The sequence below is a fragment of the Zonotrichia albicollis genome, chromosome 10, assembly GCF_047830755.1.
Source record: "Zonotrichia albicollis isolate bZonAlb1 chromosome 10, bZonAlb1.hap1, whole genome shotgun sequence".
Lineage (NCBI taxonomy): Eukaryota > Metazoa > Chordata > Aves > Passeriformes > Passerellidae > Zonotrichia > Zonotrichia albicollis.
In genome coordinates, this window is record NC_133828.1 from 36,425,855 (window position 1) to 36,447,615 (window position 21,761).

At 40.2% G+C, this 21,761-nt stretch overlaps 1 protein-coding gene across 5 annotated transcripts in view; it reads right to left on the minus strand.

The window, feature by feature from the left end:
• Window positions 1-21,761, minus strand: part of MYLK (myosin light chain kinase) — a 197,022-nt gene that overhangs the window by 28,300 nt on the left and 146,961 nt on the right. For all 5 annotated transcript variants that reach the window (XM_014265771.3, XM_014265772.3, XM_074548806.1 and 2 more), the window contains 4 exons: window positions 18,907-18,957; window positions 17,204-17,331; window positions 13,640-13,793; window positions 1,302-1,604 (listed from right to left, as the gene is read on the minus strand). In XM_014265771.3, the coding sequence (XP_014121246.2) occupies window positions 1,302-1,604; window positions 13,640-13,793; window positions 17,204-17,331; window positions 18,907-18,957 (636 nt within the window). The remainder of the gene's footprint in view (window positions 1-1,301; window positions 1,605-13,639; window positions 13,794-17,203; window positions 17,332-18,906; window positions 18,958-21,761) is intronic.

The window sequence follows — 21,761 nt, forward strand, 5'->3', positions numbered from 1 at the left end:
CTAGCTTCCTTTCAATTTTATTGCTACTCCTAATGTTATTTTCCCCTCTTTGAAGAGAAGGTGAATCTTGATTTAGATTGGTTTTAAATCTTGCAAATAGAGAGAAGTGATTCCTCAGCATGCATCCAATTTAGCACTTGAAGGGAAATATGATTTACTTTTGTTTGAGAGGCTTACACAGTTGTGTGATGCTGCATCACTTTACTATCATTTTGTCTTCCTTTAGCAATAAAAGATAACTTCAAAAGGGTTATATGGAACACTTCAAGCTCCAAAGTCCTGCACACATAAATGAAGAGGGAGAGATACAACACACAGCGCACTCCTCAAAGACAGGAAAATTGGTAAAATTTGTAATTCCTGGTCTGGGTTTTTTGGTAAGGTGACTGTCAAAGTCATCCTTGCACAGTAGACGGATGGAGGTGTGCACAAAAATATGAAGTCACTTTCTGGTTTTGAAAAATAATGCTGATATTTGTGTGTTTTAAATTTTGTACCAGTTCCTGAATAATTTCTACAATTGAACTCTCCCTATTACCCCTTTGAGAAGATCTTAAACAAAAATTAAGAAGCAAAAAATATGGGAAAATAGTTTTAAAAGTACATGCAAGTCAAACCAAAAACCCTAAAAAATTTTGGACCCCATAATGCTACAAAACCAACATGCTAAGTAGGATAGCCTTGAATTCACAGGCTGGGTGTATGTACTAGGGGACACAGGACTGAGGTACACCATCATGCTAGGATTGAAAGCATGGGAAATACAGCTAGCTGCAAGGTGCCAATTTATCTTCTGCTGCATATTCTGTGCTTGGCTAGCAGCAAGCACATTCATTATTTCCAAAAGCAAATCTGGGACAGCGTTTATGGTTTGTTTTTCCATGGTGTGTCCAGTATAAACTATAATGAATCCATTGGCATATTTCAGGTAAGCTACCAACCATCATTTTCCAACTGGGCATGGACTGAATGTCTAACATCTGTGAAAGGTTTAATTTCCCATTACCTGTGCACTGAACTGCAGAATTCTTTCAGCCAGCACTTATCCAGCAAGCCAGAATGAGAATTAGTGCTTGCTCTCACAAGGCAGGGATTTGGGATCCCTGAAGCCAAGTTTCCACAGTGCAAGTATGCAAAACTGATGTGCTCAGACCCCCAAATGAAGTCTGTGAAGGACCTGAGCACAGTTACAGCTACAGAGACAAGTGGGAAGGAGGGCGTGCAGCTCTCTGGCCTCTCTAAGGAACTCTTAAGGAAGAGCTCAGTTGAATTGAGATGTTTTTTTTCTTGTGAGAACTTACCTTCTTGTTTCTCTCCAACCTTTACCAGCTCGGACTCTTGGCTGGGCTCGCTGATGCCGTAGACGTTGGCGGCTCGCACACGGAATTTGTACTCGCGGTCGGGCTGCAGGTCCTGCACGTTGAAGGAGGTGCTGCGGCAGGTGGTGAGGTCTGTCCATTTGTTGTCCACCGAGTTCCAGATCTCCACGGTGTAGGACTGCACGGCGCTGCCGCCGTCGTAGGAGGAGCCGTACCAGGAGAGCGTGAGGGAGGAGCTCCGGATGTCCGACGCGCAAGGAGTGCCGGCAGGTGGGTCTGGTTTGTCTGCAAAAACACACACAACGCACACGGTGAGGGTCTCACAGAACTTCAGCAGGGTGTTCCTGGCCCTTCTTTTTCCATTCCATTGCTCTGCTTCACAGATATCATTATAGAAACTGTGGAGACTAAAACCAGTCCTAGCTATGCCTGCAATCGCCCACAATGGTGCAAACCACTCCTTGGTGAGGAACACCCCTGTAACAGTCCCATTGCTGTGATGTGCTTCCTTCAGCTCCCTCATCTGCTTCCACACTTCAGGGCCTGCTCACCTTTCACAGCCTCAGAAAGTCCCACTCATCCAAATACACCTGGGTAGCAGAAATACAGGAACTGTTTTGCTGGCATGGAAGAAAGGCCTTGAAGGGTGACAGGTTTATCTGCCAACAGTTTGGTGAACAAATTCATCTATGTGCAGTTTTTGGAAGTCTAGCGCACTTTCTGGGAAGAAGGAGTTCAGTTTAGAATATATAATTTAAATAGTGAGATTTTCAAAATCTCATATGCATTTTGGAAATTGTTGAGGAGGTGGAAGATAGAAACTTCTCTATTTGCTCAGTTAGAGGATTGCTACTGAAGTCCTTATTTAGATGAGTAGAACCCGTATCACCAGAACCTGGTGTGCAGATGTGCTGCCAACTATGCAAACACCTGAGAAAATACAACAGCCTTGCAGTTATATGACTTTTTCAAGATTTAGTCGAATGATTAATTATTAAAATTAATGTTCTTCTAAGACAGAAAAATGATGGCTTTTAAAATAAATTGCTAAAAAATAACTGTGGAATTTAAGCACTTCAAAAGACTTCTAAGGGAATGAATAGCTTCTCTGGAAATAATCCTCTCAGAAATAATCTAGCAAAACCTACAAAATAATGATGATGTTGATGTGGATGAACTAGTGGCCAAAGGTTGAAAGAGGAACCAAAGGATGGGATAAATGAGAGAAGAGGAAAACAAAAAAGATAGAAAGCGTGAGATGCTACAAACAATGGTTACACTGAATATGGACTTATAAAATCCTGTCCCAGTTTGCTTGTTCAAGCTGCTAACGGATATTATCACTTGCTCTGTAGGAAAGGCAGAGCTGACAAAGCAGCCAAAAAATACTGCCACTTTCTCAGCAATAAAAACATCCAAATGCTGGGGGAAGCTGTTGTAGACTTTGATCAAAGCCTCACTGTGACAGACCATATCCCTTCATACTCAAATTATCATTCCTAGGAAAATTACTGAGCTGACAGAAATAGCCACAATTTGTCAGAAACAAGCCTTTGGTTCTTGGACAGAGGAACCTCTCCTCTGACTCCTGTGGTTTAACTCATAGAGAGGGAAATTAGGACAGTCTAATCTGATCAAGATAGTTAAGTATCAGTTCACTATTTGGAAGAGTGCAAGTTTCATTGCCCAATGACTTCCCTGAAAAAAAAAATTAGTTCTGTTGTGATGAAAAATCCATCTCCCTCCACAACTTAAACATATTAGAAGATATATAAATAGAAATTTTCGAGTATGAGGGAAAAGACTGAGAGGGAGGAAGGGAGGTAGACACTGAGTATGCCACTGCATTCAGTATGAGAACCCCCAGGTGGAAGAAAAAGTGACTGCCAGAATCAAGATTATCTTTGTTCATTTTGGCAACACTTAAAACACCATTCCACTAGGAGTCATCATTATACAGCACATGTTTTGTTAAGCACATGTCAGAGACCAGATGTCCTTAACCTCTGGAACAGCTTATTGTCCTGCTTCGTGGTCACATTTTACTCACCTCACTTTCTGACAGAATGGAAGGGGCTATTAACAAGCATGAATTTATAGAGTAGATATATAATGAACTGAATCACAGAGGACTTACATGATTTGTCTAAGCTTAGAAAGAGAGACTGTAGTAAAGATGAGAACTGAGTCTTGATATCTCCTGGTGCCCAAACAGCAGGGCCCCTGTTCCCTGTACTGCTCCTGTCCCAGCCTCCCCGGAGCTGCAAGAAGTGAGGATTCAGTGCCCACACCATTTGCAGTATCAGCCTGTTTGTACCATACACATAGCAGCCATCAGAGAGCTGCTGGCATGGCACACATGGATTGGATGTTAAGTCAGACAGTGGTAGCAGCATCTTCTTTTCACTACAGCTTGTTAGCCATGCAGACCTTGCTGGGAATGATTCTTTGTCCTTCTCAAAATCTTTACAGGAATGGAATATTCAGCCCTGTGTCTTGTTTTCCTCCCATGTAACCATCACTGCATCATTTCAAAATGCAGATAGAGCTGGAGTAAGCAACAGCCTATTTATCCTAAATCCCAACAGAACAGAGCAGTTGCAGATAGCAGGAGGAAAGCACTTTGAAGAAAAAGCCATGCCAGTCCATCACCTTACAGTGGCATCTGCTGAAGATTTTCAAAGCAGTGCAGATTCTCTGACATCTGCTATGTACACAGCCAGACCTGCATGTATGTGTTGCTTTCAAAGTAAAGTTAGGTTGCTTTACTGCTGTGCACTGAATTGATCTGGAGATTGTGTTCAATGTTTCAGCATTGGCAGAGCAGTTTCAGCAGTATGTTTCAGCAGTAGCCTGCTTCCTGTGCAGGAGATGAAAATACACTCTCTCATTGCTGACTTTCAACACCCTTCTATTTCCAAATGAAACTCTGGGCATGATTTATCAGTTTCCTAGGCCCCAGTTCCCTCAGTAAGCTCTCTTTCCATGACTCACCTAGACAACTGGAGTCCCTCTGGCCTGCATGGTTTACAGAAGCAAGGCTTAGGTATGTGAGCACTGCAGAGAAAGTATTCATGGCCAAGGGGATAGCAGTGGCAAAGGAAATGCCACGTGGCCTTAGACTAGTATCTGCCAGCCTTGGGAGCATTTCTATATTACTAAGGCATTTTTCTCAATAGGCAGAGATGAAAACCTGCAATCTTGGCTGGACTCTACTGAGCCAGAAAGATGCACGTTTCTGTTTGAAGTCTATCTTGTGCTGCTGCTTGCAGATCTGCTCAGTGTATAAATACTGTAGTAGCTGCTATGGGAGATCCTAAACAGGAATGAAAGCCTAATCTTTGCTCTTTTTAAATATGACAGATGTATATGTACCATTTTAACTTGCTTAAAAATGACTTGATATCAGACTGGATGGTATTCTACAGCTCTGCACATTCAGAGAACCTGCAGATGGTCTCTCCATGTGTCTGTTTTCTTTCTCAATAGTTTACTCTATGGGGATTTTAAAGGTTACCCTGTTATCATCTGTCTGTATTGAAAGATAGAATATTTTGCCAAACTACATTCCCTTCTGGAATATGAAATCTCTATCAGCACAATTAACTGCTTCCAATAAAAACATCCTATGAGTTGAGAAGGAGTGGGGAACACAATAACAGTTCTCTATTTTGTCCTTCTGTTATAGTGTTTACTATACCATTCATGTCCCTGAGCTGCCTGACTCCAATATTCTGCTGCATGTCATGTGCAGTTTTTGACATGCACAATCATGTGTCATATTTAGGCTTATGTTATGAGGGCTTTACATTGGCTCTAATGGACACAATTTTGTTCTTCCTCTTCTGGAACAATCCATAGCTAAATCCAATATGTGAACTAGAACAAAGGCAAGGCATCCAAAAGGGCACTTATGCACATTTCTATAGGAGAAGGAACTAATTTAAAATATTGAGCTCTAACTTCAATTTCACTGTTAGATGCAACAAAAGAAAGCCACCATAAGGTATCTTAACCATGTGAAACTAGGGGTACTCCAGCCTTGGCTACCTTACAGCACCACTAAATCAAGCCTTATGATATTCTAGATGATCATGGTCAGACTGGCTGTATTCATGCAGTTCTGTTGAACCTGGTCAGAATCCCACAAACTCCAATGCCTTTGCACATAAATCTCTCTAGGAATACAAGTAAGGTTGCCCCAAGCTGGCTTCCAAGACCCTGTGGCAGGCAAAGGAGCAGCAAATTTGGCCTCAAACCTGGCTCAGGGACTGTTTGCCCAGCAGCACAGAGGCTGCATTGGGTTGCTGACACCAGCAGCACAGAGGAAGCAGCAGGAGTGACTCCTGTGTGCTGTGAGCCATAAGCCAAGCAGAGAGGAGCAAGAGGAGACTGGAGGTGATGTGATGGTGCTTTTTAGCCCTTTGTGCTCAAGCAAACAAGGTATAGATTAAAACCCCCTGCTTCTCAACAAAGGGAGGTGTAAATTATCACTACCCCAAAAGCAATAAGGTCAGATTCCAGTTTATTCTTTGTGACATGTATTCCTTAGGGCAAATGATAATGGGATGAGTTGGCCCCATATGAAATGTTTAAGCCACTTTTAAGACCATACCAGCACTGAAACACACACTTGTTATTTACTCTCAAACTGAATTCAGCTGCACTCCTTCCTCAGATAAGTTCTCAAAAATATTTTGGTAAACAGGTTTTGATATACAGCCTGAAGTGAACTTTAATTAATTTGCATTTGTGCACTCTGAGAAGCATAAAACATAAGCAGGCTTGGCCTTTAAATCATTGCTGTTTATCAGACAAGTTTGACTTGATGTGATTGCCTTTTTTTCCAGTGGTGCATTGGTTAGAGCATGTTGCTAATAACGCCACGGCTGTGGGCTCAATCCCTGTACAGGCCATTCACTTAAGGGTTGGTCTCGATGATCCTTGTGGGTCCTTTCCAACTCAGAATATTCCGCGTTTCTGTGAAAATTCCTTTTCATAAGCAAAGGGACTTTTTCTCTCTCTGCAGTGGAGGCAAACCCACAGCTCATGCAGGACACCCACGTGACATGAGACTGTGCTATCGAGACCTCACTGCCTTCTCTACATGGCTCAGTTTACAGAGCCCTCAGAACACAAGAACCATTCCAAGACACCAAAAAAGGCAGCAATCTCCTTATCTAAGTGTGTGCAGGGAAATGGAAATTGTTCTGCTACTTGCTGTGAGGGTCAGGCTGAGCCAAGGAAGGCAATGGCGTTTGCTGTGCATTAAGAGCTCGCACGGCCCTGGCTCTAAAGCAGAGATATTGCTCCAGCAGAAAGCCCCTGAAAACTGAGAGCAGTACAACCACAGCCTCTGAAAAGTTCTTTTTTTCTTTCTTTTATGAACAGAGACAGCACTGAAACAATGACTCTGAAGTAGTTTTCTTTATCTGTTCTCAAAATTGGTTTGTTTTCTTTCTAAATCCAGTTATCATATTACTGTATAATACTATTATTAGCTATTGTGATATTTGTCTGGCAGATAAAGAACAGACAGAAAGAAACAATTTAATTCCATTCCACAATCTGTTTAGCCAGGGAAGGTATTTAATATGCTGCAACAGCCAGTTGAACACTGTCCATGCCGACAGCACTGGCAAAGCTCTCATTTGAAATCCATCAGCAGGAGAAAAGCGAAACCATAAAAGGTCATAACTGAACTCGGCACTATTGCTGACAGGGCTCGGGGTCATGGCAGACCTCGCTGCTGTGCTTGGAAAACTATGCCCTGCAGCTCTTTTTCCAAGGGAGAGGAGTGCTACAAGTAGAGATATTACTCCTTAACTCCTGTAACTAATGTACACCTTATATGTTAGTGTGCCACAGGTTTAGCATGAAGTTAAATTTAAAAATGCCTGCATTTTCCTGCAAAACAGCTCATGAGAAACTGAAATGAACATGAGATTTCTCCTAAAAAACAGCAGAGGCAGGAACCCCATGGTAAAGATTTGTTAGTCCAGACTTTGAAATTTACACCTCCCCTGTAAAATACACTGCAGAGTACTCTCAGCAGATTGCTCCTCCTGACAACTCTGACAGAAAATGAAGTTATTTAAAAACTGCCCTTTTGAGACCTGTGGATAAAGTAGCTCACAAATACTGGTGGCCCAGAGCATCACTTTGTGCTCTTGGGGTAACTGAGGCATGGAAGTGTAAAATGACCTTGCCCAAGGACACACAGGAGAATGGAGCTGGGAACGAAACCAGAGCTCACCACTCCCACGTAAATGCCCTCAGCACAAGAACATCTCCTTCTGCCACAGCCCTAATGGAACAAACAAATATATAATGCATTCTCAGGAGCCTTTTTCTAAACCATCTGCTCCTGAGCCTGAATCAACAAGCTGTTCAGATTACTCATGTGCTGCACGTCAGGTATCTGCTTTGATAACTGACTGAATTAGAGCTCAAACCTGCCCACTGAAAGGCACAACAAATTTTAGGAGTTTCCCCAGTAGGATTATCTGTGGATTAGTCTCCACTGGAGTGAGTTTGGGTCTCAGGAACCCCATGTTTGCATGGTGGAGTTGTGATTAATCATTTTTGAGTAACTAGGTAAAATATAAAAATTTTGTTGCAATTGCCAAGATATTTATTTTCTTCCTCAAAAACAAGCTGAAGGTAACCATCATGAAAAAGTAACTGTGCATGGATTTCTACTGAAATTTCTCCTAACAGAAATGACATTGAAACTACATGGCCATTCAAGGGATAAACCTGGGTTAGTGTGCCAGCACAGATGCACAGAGCAGAGTAAACTGGTTTTCCTCTACACATTTTTGTCTTTCTCTGAAAATTTCATTTTGGTACAGCTGGAGAGCCACTATGCATTAGTGGGAAGCTGACAGTGGAGGATACTATACTCTTGAACTACAACAGCAGCAACATAAGACATCTCTTCCTTAACCACCAGTGTAGTTTTGCCCTTTAACCATAAAACCAGTGACAAAAATACTCCAGCAAACCAGAGGAATTTGAAAGGTTGAAGGTTACAGAGCGAATCCACCCACATATTCTTAAGAAATTCACTGCATTCTTGACCTGACTGTAAACAGGGAATCACATGGATACTGCAAGATATTATCTGATTCTTTTCAAAAAAAGAACTTCAGAATCATTCATATTTGCACTTCTGAGCTACAATATTCAGTGTCAAAATGTCTATGGATGTCTCGTTTCACTGTCTGCTTCCCAGATGTCTGCACTTAACTTTTCCAGAGAGGGAGCACAGAACATTGACCACTGGGTCCTCTCTGTCTGAGTGGTGAGCGCTGAGCCAGATTTCTCAGGCTCTCCCACAATGCATTCACAGTGCTGAAAGGGTCACTGTGCACTGCTGGGTTTGCTACCATGTTTCCTTGTAACAGAGTATCGAGGGAGAAAAAAAATTCTAATATAGCTTGCGTATATATGACTTCTCTGGAAGCAGAACCAAGCCCTTCATAGCAGCAATTAAAAATCCTACCATTACATTCAATGACTGTTGGTGTTAGTGATGATCAGACCTTGTTCTCAAGTAAACTTGTATTTTCTCATTTGTGCTTGGAAAGACTGGGCTCACACATTCTGCTACAGGCAAAGAAGTAACACCGTCCTCACAGAAAGTAACTTCCCCATCCCAAGTCAAGTATGGAATGGAGCAGAGGAACAGATATTAGGGAATTCATGCTATATTACTTGCATGCCTGTGTCCAACATGCTTATATATGTGTGTGTGTCCCTGAGTACTTGGTTTATCACTTTCCAACAGCAGAGAAGGCTGCAAATCACAGTATATGCACCAATGTCGAGAGTAACAGAACCGCCTTAACTTTTAACTTTAGGCCTCTCAGGGTTTAATGACATTGCTCTTACTCTTTTGCATATATCTACACCATAGAGCTTACTAATCACCATGATACTTATATATATTTGTGTGTGTTTATGTACAATACATATACATATATAGATATATGTATATAAACACAAAATACCACATCAGGAATAGAAAAGATCCCAAAGATTTATAAAAGATAAAGAAGGTTGGTCAAAATCAGGCCCCAGTTAGGTAGTTTGTGTGTTTCTAGTTCTGTCTTAAAAAAAAACTAGGAGACAGCACTGATATATAAAGTATTCACTACACACTGATCATCAAAAAGCTCCTGAATAGTAGGCATGGAAACGTGAAGCAATAAGCCCAAAAGCATGTGGCAAATTTGTGGCATAGTTGCAGAACAGATTATTTCTCTAATGCCAGATACCCTTGTTGAATTCTGTGTTATTCTTTGGACACTTCTTAGTACCCAGCTTTAGCCAGTAGGAAAACCAAGTTTCTTTCTCAAAGGTGGTTACAGACCTGGGGCTATCACACAGCTAAAATGTTCAGAATCATAATTTTGATAAATATATTAAATACATCAAATAACTGGCATGAAAGGAATGCATATTCCTTGCTGTCACTGTAAACTGAGGGCTCTACCTTGCCTAAATCAGTCATGTTTTACACTAAGCTCATCATTGGCTCATTTAACAGCTTTGGCAACACACGTCCACTTCCATCTGACACACTGTCTGCTATAAATCATTAGCTCAATCTCACATCAGGCTGTTTTGATTTTGAAGCAGAAACATGTTACAAAATCTCCCTAGAGAGATCAGTCAGCTAAGGAAATTGCTTATTTAAGAGAGCTGATCGTAACAGTAGAGAAGAGCTCAACATGGACATTTTGGAACCAGTCAATCCTTTCAAAGAAGACACTGCTTAACTTGGATGTCCCACAGACTTGCAGGTCTCCCAACATTATTAGTGCTTGTACAAAGTTACACAATGAGTCACAAGGCTCAGTCCTTGTGGCTGAGGGCTCTGTGCTCAGCCATCACACCATTATTTAAAAAGTCTCCTCTAACTTGTTTATGTATCAGTGCATTTGCTGTGTGGACTGCACACAGCTCACACTGAAGGCTGAATGTAATGGACATTTTGTTCATTTTTATTTCATTAAAGGAAATAAAACTCATGGGATGAAGCTGGGCTTCTTTCAAGAGCATCCTTTCCCATGACCCAAACAGCATCAAATCATAAATTATTTAAATGCTTTAGGTGTCAGAACCCTTGCACAGTTTAATTAAGACTGTAGTTGAGGCCCGAGTCTGACAGTTAAATTTAAGACTTTGGGAGCTAAATTCAAAGGAATGCAAAGTATCTTTGTTTCCCTAAATGTCATTATTAAAAATAATTTCTACAAATTGTACTCAGATAGAGTTTGCAATCTAGGAGTCAGAGTTTAAATCATAGTAGGATCATTTCTGATTTCAGTCCTTGCAGATAAGCTCAATCCTTTATCCTCTTATTGGAAGTTAAATCAATAATGTTATTTTTTTGTGAAGAAAGGTCTTTGACAACTGCAAGTATAAAACCAAGATCCAGGATGGTCTTAAATATCCTCAGGAAGGTCTTTAGACCTTCTGTTCAAAGCAGGATCAGCTATAAGGTCAGAGCAGATTGTTCAGATGCTTATCCAGTCTGAACTTGAATACCTCCAGGCACGGAGACTGTACAACTTTGTTGGGCAACCTGCTCCTTTACATGTGTTACAGTCCAAATTTAACTTGAGAAATGTTTATTGGAGTCTTTCACATAAGAAACTTCCCCATCAGCATGAAGCCTTTGAAACCTATATGGTTGTAAGAGGTAATAATAAATTGAAATATGTAATAATTATTAATATAAGGAGGTAATAATAATAATAAAATAAATACATCTTTATTTCCATAATAATTTCATTTTATATTTAAAAAAATGTCTTTGATTTGCTAAAATTCAGAAGAGCCAAGCCTCTTAGCCCTTTGAGAAATGCAGCTCTGGGTCTGCTCAGACACGCTCCTACAGAAAGCAAATGTTCTGTATTTGTAGTTTCAACACATTCAAGGCTCAGTTGTGCAGTGTGGTCAGGCAGCAGTGCTTTGAGCACACAACACACACATATGGATGTGCCTTTTCTCAGTATACTCACAGGGAGGCAGCTCACACAGAATTTAGAGGCTTTTTATAAAGGGCTGAGGCAAACAGAGCTGATCTCTAGCACCAGGACTTTCTCCACCAATGCTTGCTATGAAAGTGGGGTCAGGGCAGGGAGAGCAAGTTTCTTCCCAGTACTTGGGATGGTGCAGAGACAATGGGCAGGCAGTAATTTAGGACTAAGGATGAGCTTTGGTAGGTTCAGAAGTGCCAGGTTTTGCATATTCAGAGAAACACAGCATCCCTATTTTGACTGACAGGCTTTAGAGAAAAGTACCTTCCAACTTCAGTGAACATTTGACACCTTTAAAGGTGCAAACAATGTGAAGGATTTTATGTCATAGTGAGATTCTAACCCCCTTCCTATAAAGAACACATTTTTGCTCCCTTTTCCCACATTTGTGAGTGCCCAGATGGAAGAATCTGGCCTTAAAATGCATGTGCAGCAAGCTAGGAGGCCTTGTCACGCCTTCAGCAGTGCTGACATCAGCGAGATGTCTCACAGAAGAGCTTGGCAATCGTACAAGATGGAATTTATTCTTTTTAGTTGGAAACAGAGATCTTGTCATCAGCCAAAACACATGGCAAACTCCTGCACATTGTAAGGATTCTTCACCCAACTCTCCCAAAAGCATCTCTGGGAATCCCACAGTTCTCTGGCACATTTCTTAGGGAAGAGCAGAGCAGGAGGCTGAGATGTAGCTTTATAAGGTTATAGAATTCAAAGACTTTCAAACCAATTAACTCCAAAGGAAATAAACCAGTGACTTATATAATAATGAGTCAAGGCTCACACAGTAACAAGATAATAGGAATTGTCAGCCTTGTGCAGCTAAAAAAAATCCATCTTGCCCAATAACCTGCTACAATTATCTGCCTGCAGCAGTTGCCTAGGAAAGAGTGAAAAGGAGGGAAATATAAAGAGCAATTAATCTCCTGCAATTCTTCCAGCTGCTAATCAGCTGTGTTGGGGTTTTGCAGCCAAAACCTAAACCCAGGGCAATGTATATATTTATTCAAGATATATGGTGTTCCCAATGGTGTTCATTTTTAACCTAGCTGTACTTCTGACATGTACAAACCACTGTTAGAAGGGGTAGTGCAATTTATCTATGCATCATGGGAAAAATACTGATTCTATTTTCTTCTGTTCTTGAATTCTCTGGCATGTTGCTGGAATCCACTTGATATTTACACTCATTCATCCAGTTATCTTTTAACTGCAATTAAAGCCACAGACTGAATTAAAGGAATTAATTTAAATAATCAGGAAGGCTCTAATGACAATATGTAGAGCAACATGCAACTGAGTCACATTCAGTCTGCTTCAGTGGATATTGTACCTGAAAATGTGATTGTACTCATTAAACCTGGTATGGTATTCACTGGATTGCTGGAATGAATCTCCAGTCCCATTTGGGTTAAAGGTATTTTGCCATTGGTTTCATTGGAGTCAGACATTCATCTTTGGCCTCAGACATTCATCTTTTGGCCATTTCTTGCCTTGCTCACACCCTTGTGGCTGTCAGGGCACCACCTTATGTGATAACCCCTCTGCAGGTAACAGAGCCCAGAAGCAGACCCATCCCACAGACTGATGTTTTAGCCAAATCACATCTTGGCTTGCAGAAATTCCCTGGATTTCCCTGAAGCATCCACACCAAGGTGGGTTCCATTAGCCCTTTCAGAGCCAGATGTCACAGATCTAGATTTTGGCTGATCCTCACTAGGCTGCAGCTTTATCTGCAAATAAACTGCAGCTGTCTGCCAGTCTGCATGTCTGTGCAGTTGTCCAGAGTCTCTGCAACAAACCTGATGGCCTGGGAGTGTCACCTGACAAGGCTGCTTGAAGCTTTAAGATACCTGTGTAAAAGCCCACAGATGAAGGGTTCCAAAATATTTAAAACGGACTGTCTTTATTTGCTGATTTCTCCCCCTGTGAAACAATGGACCATGGTAGGAATTTGAAATGGAGACATGGAGCTGTTTTTATCTTGTGGGGGCATTTCTTTTTAAGCATGAGCTATTTTATGTATTTTATGCCTTCATCACCATGGAATTAGGATTTTTTTCCAAATAAACACAGTATAGCCCTACAGATCTTAACTTATAGTCCTTATTACAATGTCACTATACATTTTTTGAAATACTAGTTCTTATTTCAGTCTTCTTAATTTAACTGATTATTTTATTTAACCTGTGGCATATCATTATATAAAATGCAAATGCAGGCTGATGTCTGAAGAGTAAGTATATAAATAAAACATTAATTTGGACTTACCAACAACTGTAAGGTTGACTTGTGCTTGTTTGCTGCCAAGTTTGTTCTCTACAACTAGGGTGTAGCATCCACAGTGTTCCTGCTTTGTTGATGATATTGTTAGCTTGCTGCTGTTTTCATCATTCTCAATTTTAATATATTCACTTTCTTGAATCTGCCAAATTGAAGGAAAAGTTATGTGATAGATTTCTTTGTACGTGAAAGAGCTCAAAGCACAATACAATGTTATCGTATGAGTGTTATTTGCAGATAACTCTATTACAGAAGTATGTCCAGCTGATAAACTGTGTAATCCACACAAATCATCTAGAAAAGCAGTGGAACATTATAAGGGCTCCAGTCCTGCAAAGGCCACAGGGAGCACTGGTGTTGCTGGAACCCCACTAAGGAACAGGTGTGTCACTTTTTAACTTCTCTTTGACAGGCTGAAAGTGCAAACTGTGCAATTGCCAAAAGAACAAAGTTTGGTCTCACATATCTTAAAGAAAGCGCAGTGGAACAAGGGTTTAGCCTTAGTTCATTTGCCATCCACCCAACGTGCAGACCATCCACTGCTGCCCTCTTGTTTTAACCAACTTCATTCTGTACTTCCACACAAACCAGGGTAGCAGTTTTTTTGGGTTAGAACAACTGAAGACAATGTTATATGAAATAGAGATACAACACTACAGCTGTACAGAGAGACATTCAAAGAGCATATTAAGCTTTCCCACAGCATTTTAATTTTCTGGAGAAGCAAAAATCAAAATCTCTGCTGAATACCATAGGCATATTATAAACTAGTTTTTAATTGAAACAGAGCTATCATAGCATAAATTGCCAAGGTGACTTAGATTTTAATCTGCATTAGCTTGAGACATGACAGTTCTTTAAAAACCTCATAATGCTACCCTGCAATTACAGAAGCTGTACACTATGTTCTTATGAAACAGACAGCACAATGTCAATGCCCTTCTTCCTCCCACCACTTCCTTCTTAGATAAGTGACTCTTCCAAGCCATTCTCAGAATTTAATTAAAAATGAAGGCTATTCAGCTTGCCTTATCTTGTCCCACATATTCAGAGAAGAAATCAAAACTTTAAGAACAGAGGGCTTTCCCTGCTCCTTCCTCAGTTGAGGAAAAACACATGCACTGCTATCTGCCCAAAAGTAACTTTTGAAAGATTTTCCTACAATGACTCAAATGGAAAGTTAGCAAATGGGATTATGTAGGGTTAAAATCTAGTGAAAGTTGTTCCACCTTGCCAACATACTTCTGAGATTCTAAACTGCTCCTTTATGCTTCATTAAAATTAGTCAAGGGGTGATAGTAGAACTAGATCTGCATTATTCAGAGAAAGCCCCAGAAGGGCACAGAGAAAGCCCTGAAGGGATGCAGAGAAATCCTTGAAAGGATGCAGAGACAGCCCTGAAAGGATGCAGAAACAGCCCTGAAAGGATGCTCAGCGGTTTGCAGTGGCTGTGGGGAACATGGGTTGGGATCCTGAAAGAAATTCACTGGTTGTAGTTGAGAAGCTTCAACAGCTGGCAGTGTTCAGTGATGGACTCAGCTGATGAAGAGGCTTTCCAAGGCTTTCCAAGGCTTTCCAAGGCTTTCCCTTCTTTAGCTCAGCACAGCTCCAGAACCCCTCCACTGCACTGCCATGGCATACAACAGTATGGGTCACAGATTCATGACATTCCCTTTCTAAAAGTAAAAATACTCTTTTGGAATACCCAAAAGAGATAGAGAGGCCACTGTGGCTCTCCTGCACCTGAGGGGATGTGAGGAAGAAACACAGAGAGGAAGCTGCAGCAAACAGGAGCAGGGCTGGAATCACAGCTCACCAATTGCTGGATCATCTCAAATAACAACTACAAATAACTCCCAGTAAACTGTCAAAACACTTGGCTGGTTTTCACTTTTAGGACTGGGAATGGAACAGAGTTGAAATAACCATAGTTATAGAAAAGGAAGAAATCCAAGTGTAAAACAATATGTGGTGAAGTGTAAGCAAAAAAAAATAAAGCAAAATTATGGTGCAGCACAGGACACAGTAAGTGGCTCCCCTTTTAAACTAATAAATGAGAGACTGCTGCCCTCACTTGTCCTCCTACAGTGTTTGGTATCCTTCCTGAAGTTTTTTTTTCTTTTGTACCTCATTCAGAATGAATAATTTAAATTTTTTTGTCATTTTAATTTATGATTTTGCAGTACTTCACTTTTTCTCATAGTGGATAACTACAGAAGAAAGTATAAAGATGATAAAAATAGCGTTTTACAAAAGAGAAAAATACTCTGAATCTCAGGTTATGGATCTGATATCGGCATTAGGAGATGCTAATCATCACATATTAGCTGCTGTTATCACATAGATCATGCATATATAAAAGGCCTTAAAATCCAGGTAAATAGGATTGGTGTATTCAACATTGAACTCAGAATTCTGCCCAAACCAGAAACTCAGTTTTGAGGGGCACATTTTACCTAAACGTAAAGACAGAGCTTAGCAAAATCAAACACTGAATGTCAGTGAGGTTTCTGAGATCTATTTTTTGTGGAAAGCAGTGGTTAACTCCAGTCTTGAAGATAAAGAAATTTAAGGAAATATAAGAGTTCAGGAAAAAACCTACCCTTTCCCCTAAAATAAGAGGTCATTTGGAGTTAGCAAGGATGGACCCTGGAATACCCTTTGCACTAACAAACTGTTTTGAATTCTTTCAATTAAATGCTGACATGTCTGGATTTAGAGTCTAAACTTCCTTCTAGGAGGAGATGTTTTTATTTGTGTTGTATAGAGTGCATGACAAGTTCAGAACGAAATAAACAGAACAGCAGCTACAGTTGATATTTATATTTGCTCTGTCCTAGCGTGACACTTCATCTTCCAGTCTGAACTTGCATATTGGATTATTTGATTTAAAGTGATTTTAAACAGCTTTGTTAAAGCAACTCTCTTTAGACACTGCCCTTATGGACATGTGATATAGTTTAAAGATATTAATTCATGCAGAAGGAACTTTAAAACTAGAGAGTGAGAGCACTCATGGCATGGATTTCTGTTGTGCCCTGTATGGTGACATTTGTGTTGCAAGACTCAAGTTTTTTATAATGGTATTTTGCCCCTTTGACATAACTTTAGACCCAGCATCAACAAGGAAGGAGTCATTTTCAAAGGAGAGAAATGTCCCCTGTGACAGACACTTTTCAGATACCTGCATCTTTCCCATCAGTTATCCTTTAATTCATAGTCTAAGACTTTTCACAAAGAAACTATCATTTTTAACAGGAGGGGACAGGCAGTAAAGGGTCTAAAATGTTGCAAGAAACTTTAGGTTTGGCATTAGGAAAAAAAAATCGAACACTATAGCTATTTAAACACTGCAATAATTTGCCAATGGAGCTTGTGAAATCTTCATCAGTGAAATGTTTTCAGGAGAGGTGAGGAGAACAATCTGCAGGAACAAGATGGACTTTGCCAGTTCCTCGGGAAGGGAGATGCAAAAATGGGAGATAGTCAATGGTGTTCCTTTCCAGCTCTGCTTTTTCAATGGTTGTTAAAAGAAACCAGAAAACAATTTACCTGCTTACGGAATTTCATCCAGGTGCAAGTTATGGGTGCTGTTCCCACCACCTTGGCAAACAATTCCACTGATTCACCTGCACGGACTTTTCTGTCTTCTGGGAACTGAGTAATCTGAGGAGGAGCAGCTGAAGGGAAAAGTAACAAATTAAATAACCCTTTAAATGACCCTAAGTTTTCTTAAAATTCAAAACACATACATTTCTCTGCTCAGCTGTTTCACAGCAGCATTTGAATTTCAGATTAGCAGTTACCTGCTGCTTACAATGAAAAAAATTCTGTGGATTTGGTAATTCTAGGGGAGTGAAGCAATAACAATTTACCCATCCAAAGTTTGCTCATGCAAGACCAAGGTACAGACATCCAAAAGACAAAAACATTGGCACCCACCACCAATTCCAAATATACAGTTTATGAAATTTTGTTGTGGGTTTTTCAGAAAATCTTTTTCTTTTGAACCTTGCATATTTGAAGAATGGCTCTTTCTTAACAATCTGCATGTGCTGAGGGGGTCTGCAAAGCTGCTCCCTGATGTCACCAAGAAAATTCAGAAAATTTAATACTCAAGATCTGCCTATAGTTATCTCAGTAGCCAGATAAACGTTATGTGGCACAGAAATATCATGAGAGACAAGGAAGGAAATTGATGTCTTTCTCCATCACAATAAATTTTGCCATGAGCAATGATGGATCTTTCTGTATTACAGTGTTTCTTTTAAACCTCACAGTCCCATTCATTCCCCTCTATTAATGAATCAGGCATTCCTCCTTCTGTTTCCTCTCACTGCCTGAGTATCAATAGATGGCAGAACATCTCCTGCTAACAGTGCTCCTGCCTGGCTCTCAGCTGTGCTGCTGAGTGTCAGACCCCTGGTAGCTGCTAAGCACAGAGGCCAGAAATATCATAGGCTGGACAACTCCAGGGTGAAACCAATACTGTTGCTTATAAAAGCAGCAAGATAAAAAAATTATTCTTTTGTGTGTGTATTGAAGGGGGCAGACTTGAGGATATATTGACAGAAATGTTAAGAGGCATTCCCTAATATTACAATGACCTCACTGCCAAATGTAACATTCTTTACATAGCACAGGGCTGCTGGGCATGAAAAAAGTGCTTTCTTTTCCTTTTTAAAGTAATTAAAACAAAGTGGGTTCCCTCTGCTGTGGACTTGACCTTTTAGAAGTGGGGTTTTTTTTGAAAATATCTGAAGGAAGCTAGGCTGAGGTGTATATCTGGCTTAGAAAGCAGCTTGAACAGTTTAAAGGTCTGGTGAAGTTTTAAGACATGGAAAAGAAGTTCCTATAGGGGAAATTTCCTTGCAACTTTAAATATAGATTGCTTTGCCTCAAAGACTGGAAACACACCAACAGGTTAACAAAATGCCAGTGATGAGGAAAAGTAGAATCTATCACCTTCTCTGGGGTAGCTACTCAGGCAGAGGATTCTGTGATACACAGAAAAAATTCTTTCACAGAAAGCCAAGGTTTGTTGTGGCTATGCAAAAGGGCATAAGTTACACACTACTGACACTTTGTAGGATCTTGGTATAGTCCATCTGAGTAACTTCTTTGGATGCTCATAATTTAATTCTTAGTACAGTGTTAACAAGTTGGACTTACCTACCATTTAATCACACGTGCAAACAAACTTAGTAGACAAACAGTTGCATTGGTAAATGTGGGTGACACATGCAACAAATTACCTGCTTTTGGAGGAGTCTTTGGAGCTGGTTTCTTCTTCACTGTTGCTTCACCTAGTTAAAAACAAACAAACAAAAAACCATGTGATTCAAAGGTGACCTCTGCAAGGAACTAGCCTAACCACAAACATCCATAGCAATGCTTTGTTGGCACTTGAAAATAAAATATGTTCTTCCAACATATTAAACTAAAGAATTAAAAATACCTTTAAAAAACACTCTTATTATTCTGGATGATCCTCAGAATATTCAGAGTTGAAGATGAAACTTTTAAGAGAATCAAAGAAATCTTCTACACTTCTTCCATGATCTGTCATCATCCATTCCTTACAGCAGTTTAACAGGTGAAAATACTGGGCCAAGACCCATCTCATACTGAATTTCTGCTCAGATTTCCAGCACAATCAATGCTGAATGATCTCACTTAAAAGTAGAGTAGTTATCACCATGTGCTGCTTCTCATATCACTTGTGAGCTCACAAAGAAACAGCTGTATACCAAAAGTAAGTAACTTACTTTTGAATGAGGCACCATCCCTCTGCCTCATTCTCTTCCTTAAGCAGGAATAACTTTTTGCTATACTCTCAAAAGAAAATGTCATAGCTTCAAAAATATGGCTTAGAACTTGAAATTTGGGTCCATAAATTTTTCGTAGACAGTGTTCTACAAATTGTGCAGGGTAAGTAGAAGAACAGTAGAGAAAATGGCTAATAAGTATTTTTCACAAAACAAGAACTAGAGGCCACCCAATTAAATTACCAGACAGCAGGCATAAGAGAAACACTGAGTTAAATATAACATCCATAATCTACCCTCACAAACAAGTAATGTTTTACAATACAGAAACACAAACATGTTCAAAAGGACAAGTTCATAGGAGTTATGTATAGTGATGGCCATTAAATACAACACTCTGGATGCCTTTAAACCACTGAATTCCAGAAGTGAAGGAGCTCGTTCCTTTTACAGCACACTCTTTTTGCCTGCTATTCTAAGCATCCTGGTCAGAGAATGGCCTCTGCTGTGAAAAAACATTTCTTATTTTCTTATGCTCAACTAGGCAGCCTGATTGAAGTAGTCTGGCTTTTAAGATGTTATTGCCTCCAACGGAAGCAGCACGTGCTAAGTGCTTTTGAGTATCTGGCAGACTATACAGAGGTGCCTACTGACAGTCATAACAGATGCAAAAGTTTTGAATATTTTGGTCTCTTCTCTTCTCTTCTCTTCTCTTCTCTTCTCTTCTCTTCTCTTCTCTTCTCTTCTCTTCTCTTCTCTTCTCTATTTAGTTATTTCCAATTAGAAAGACACTGAGCAGCAAAATATCCCCCAACCCAATAAAACCAGTTTTTTGATTTTAAGCCTTTTGGTTGCAGCAAACTACAAGCTGTGCACGATACCCTGAAACACATCGTGTGATGCTCCGTGAAACTCAGGAGCCATGAGTTGCAAAACCACTGTAGGAGTCTAATGCTATGGCTCAAACAACAGACAGATTGATTTTTAGAATAACTGGAGATAGTAGGGATGTGGTATAGGATGTGAAAAGATCAAACTACTTAAAAAAATATCTAATGGCTTAGCTGTCAACAGCAGTGTTTATTCAGTTTATTCTGAAAAACTTTATGCAGTGAATACAGAAAAAAGTTTTCCACCTTCTTTCCATTTTTTAGTAATTTTCCCTAAAAGTATGCTTGGCTTTTATATGCTCTGAATTTATTGATTTTTTTAGCAACCAGAGGCACAAAAATGGAGAGGTAGGATATTCTCACAGTACTTATGGCTGAGACAAAAAAGAATAGTTGGATATTTCCCAAAGAAGCCTTTCTTTGACAAGTGCCAGCCCAGCAGAACTAGTTAAAGGTTTAGATGAGTACTTGTGAGGTGTTTATCCCTGGACTAATACTGGATACTAATACTATCCCAGTATTACTGGACTACTGTAAGGAAGGTATCTGTCCTGCCACATCTTCCATGGGGCCTTAGCGCTCTTTAAACTGAGGCCTTCAAAGAGCACAACTACTCATGAAAGGGACACATTACTTTTGGGCCACCAACAGAGTGACATGTACCCTGGCTGCTGTGGTGACAGAAAATGTATTTCTACAGCCTTGTTCCTGCCCAAGTTGTACAAGCCAAGGCAGCAAGTGGTGTTTTCAGAGCAGCTTTCCCCTTTGTCCAGATGTGGTCACACCCTGAGCTGAAACTCTTATTTCAGGTTGGAGCTATATTATGAGGATGAAATTATGTATATGATCAGGTGCCAGCTGTAAGGCCTGTAGAGTCTGGCCTCTCATCTGTACTTAAACACCCCTATTAATGGAAAAAACCCATTAGTTACTCATTAGATGCATAACCCCATGTAAACTCACTCAGTGACATGGTTTAGAAACATGTAAACATTTTTGTTTGTGCACGTGCTGTGTTCAACATCAGACTCTGCTCTTCTCTAAACTGAAATGAAATAGCTTTTGGGTCTCTCTTCAGAGCTGCAATGGCTTTTAATAAAAACTACAATGACAGGAATTTGATTGCTTCCACACTCCATTAAGCCTGATATGAACAAAGAGCAGCAAGGATGAAGAAAAAGCACCATTTTTCAAGTGCCATCTCGGGCTGCAGATACTGTTGCTATTTTTCAGGAAAAAAAAAAAAAGCAAATTCCTGAATCCAGCATGATTTTCACTCAAAGATAACCTCTTGGCCAACATTGTGTATTAGCTGCAGTGCCTAAGTTAATAGGCAAGGTGCATGCATACTGGAACAACTATGCTTTAGCCAGTTTAAAAGACTCTCACCTCAGTGAAGATTTCCATAGCAGCAAAGCAGAGAACATGAACTCATCACTTCATTCTGCTAGG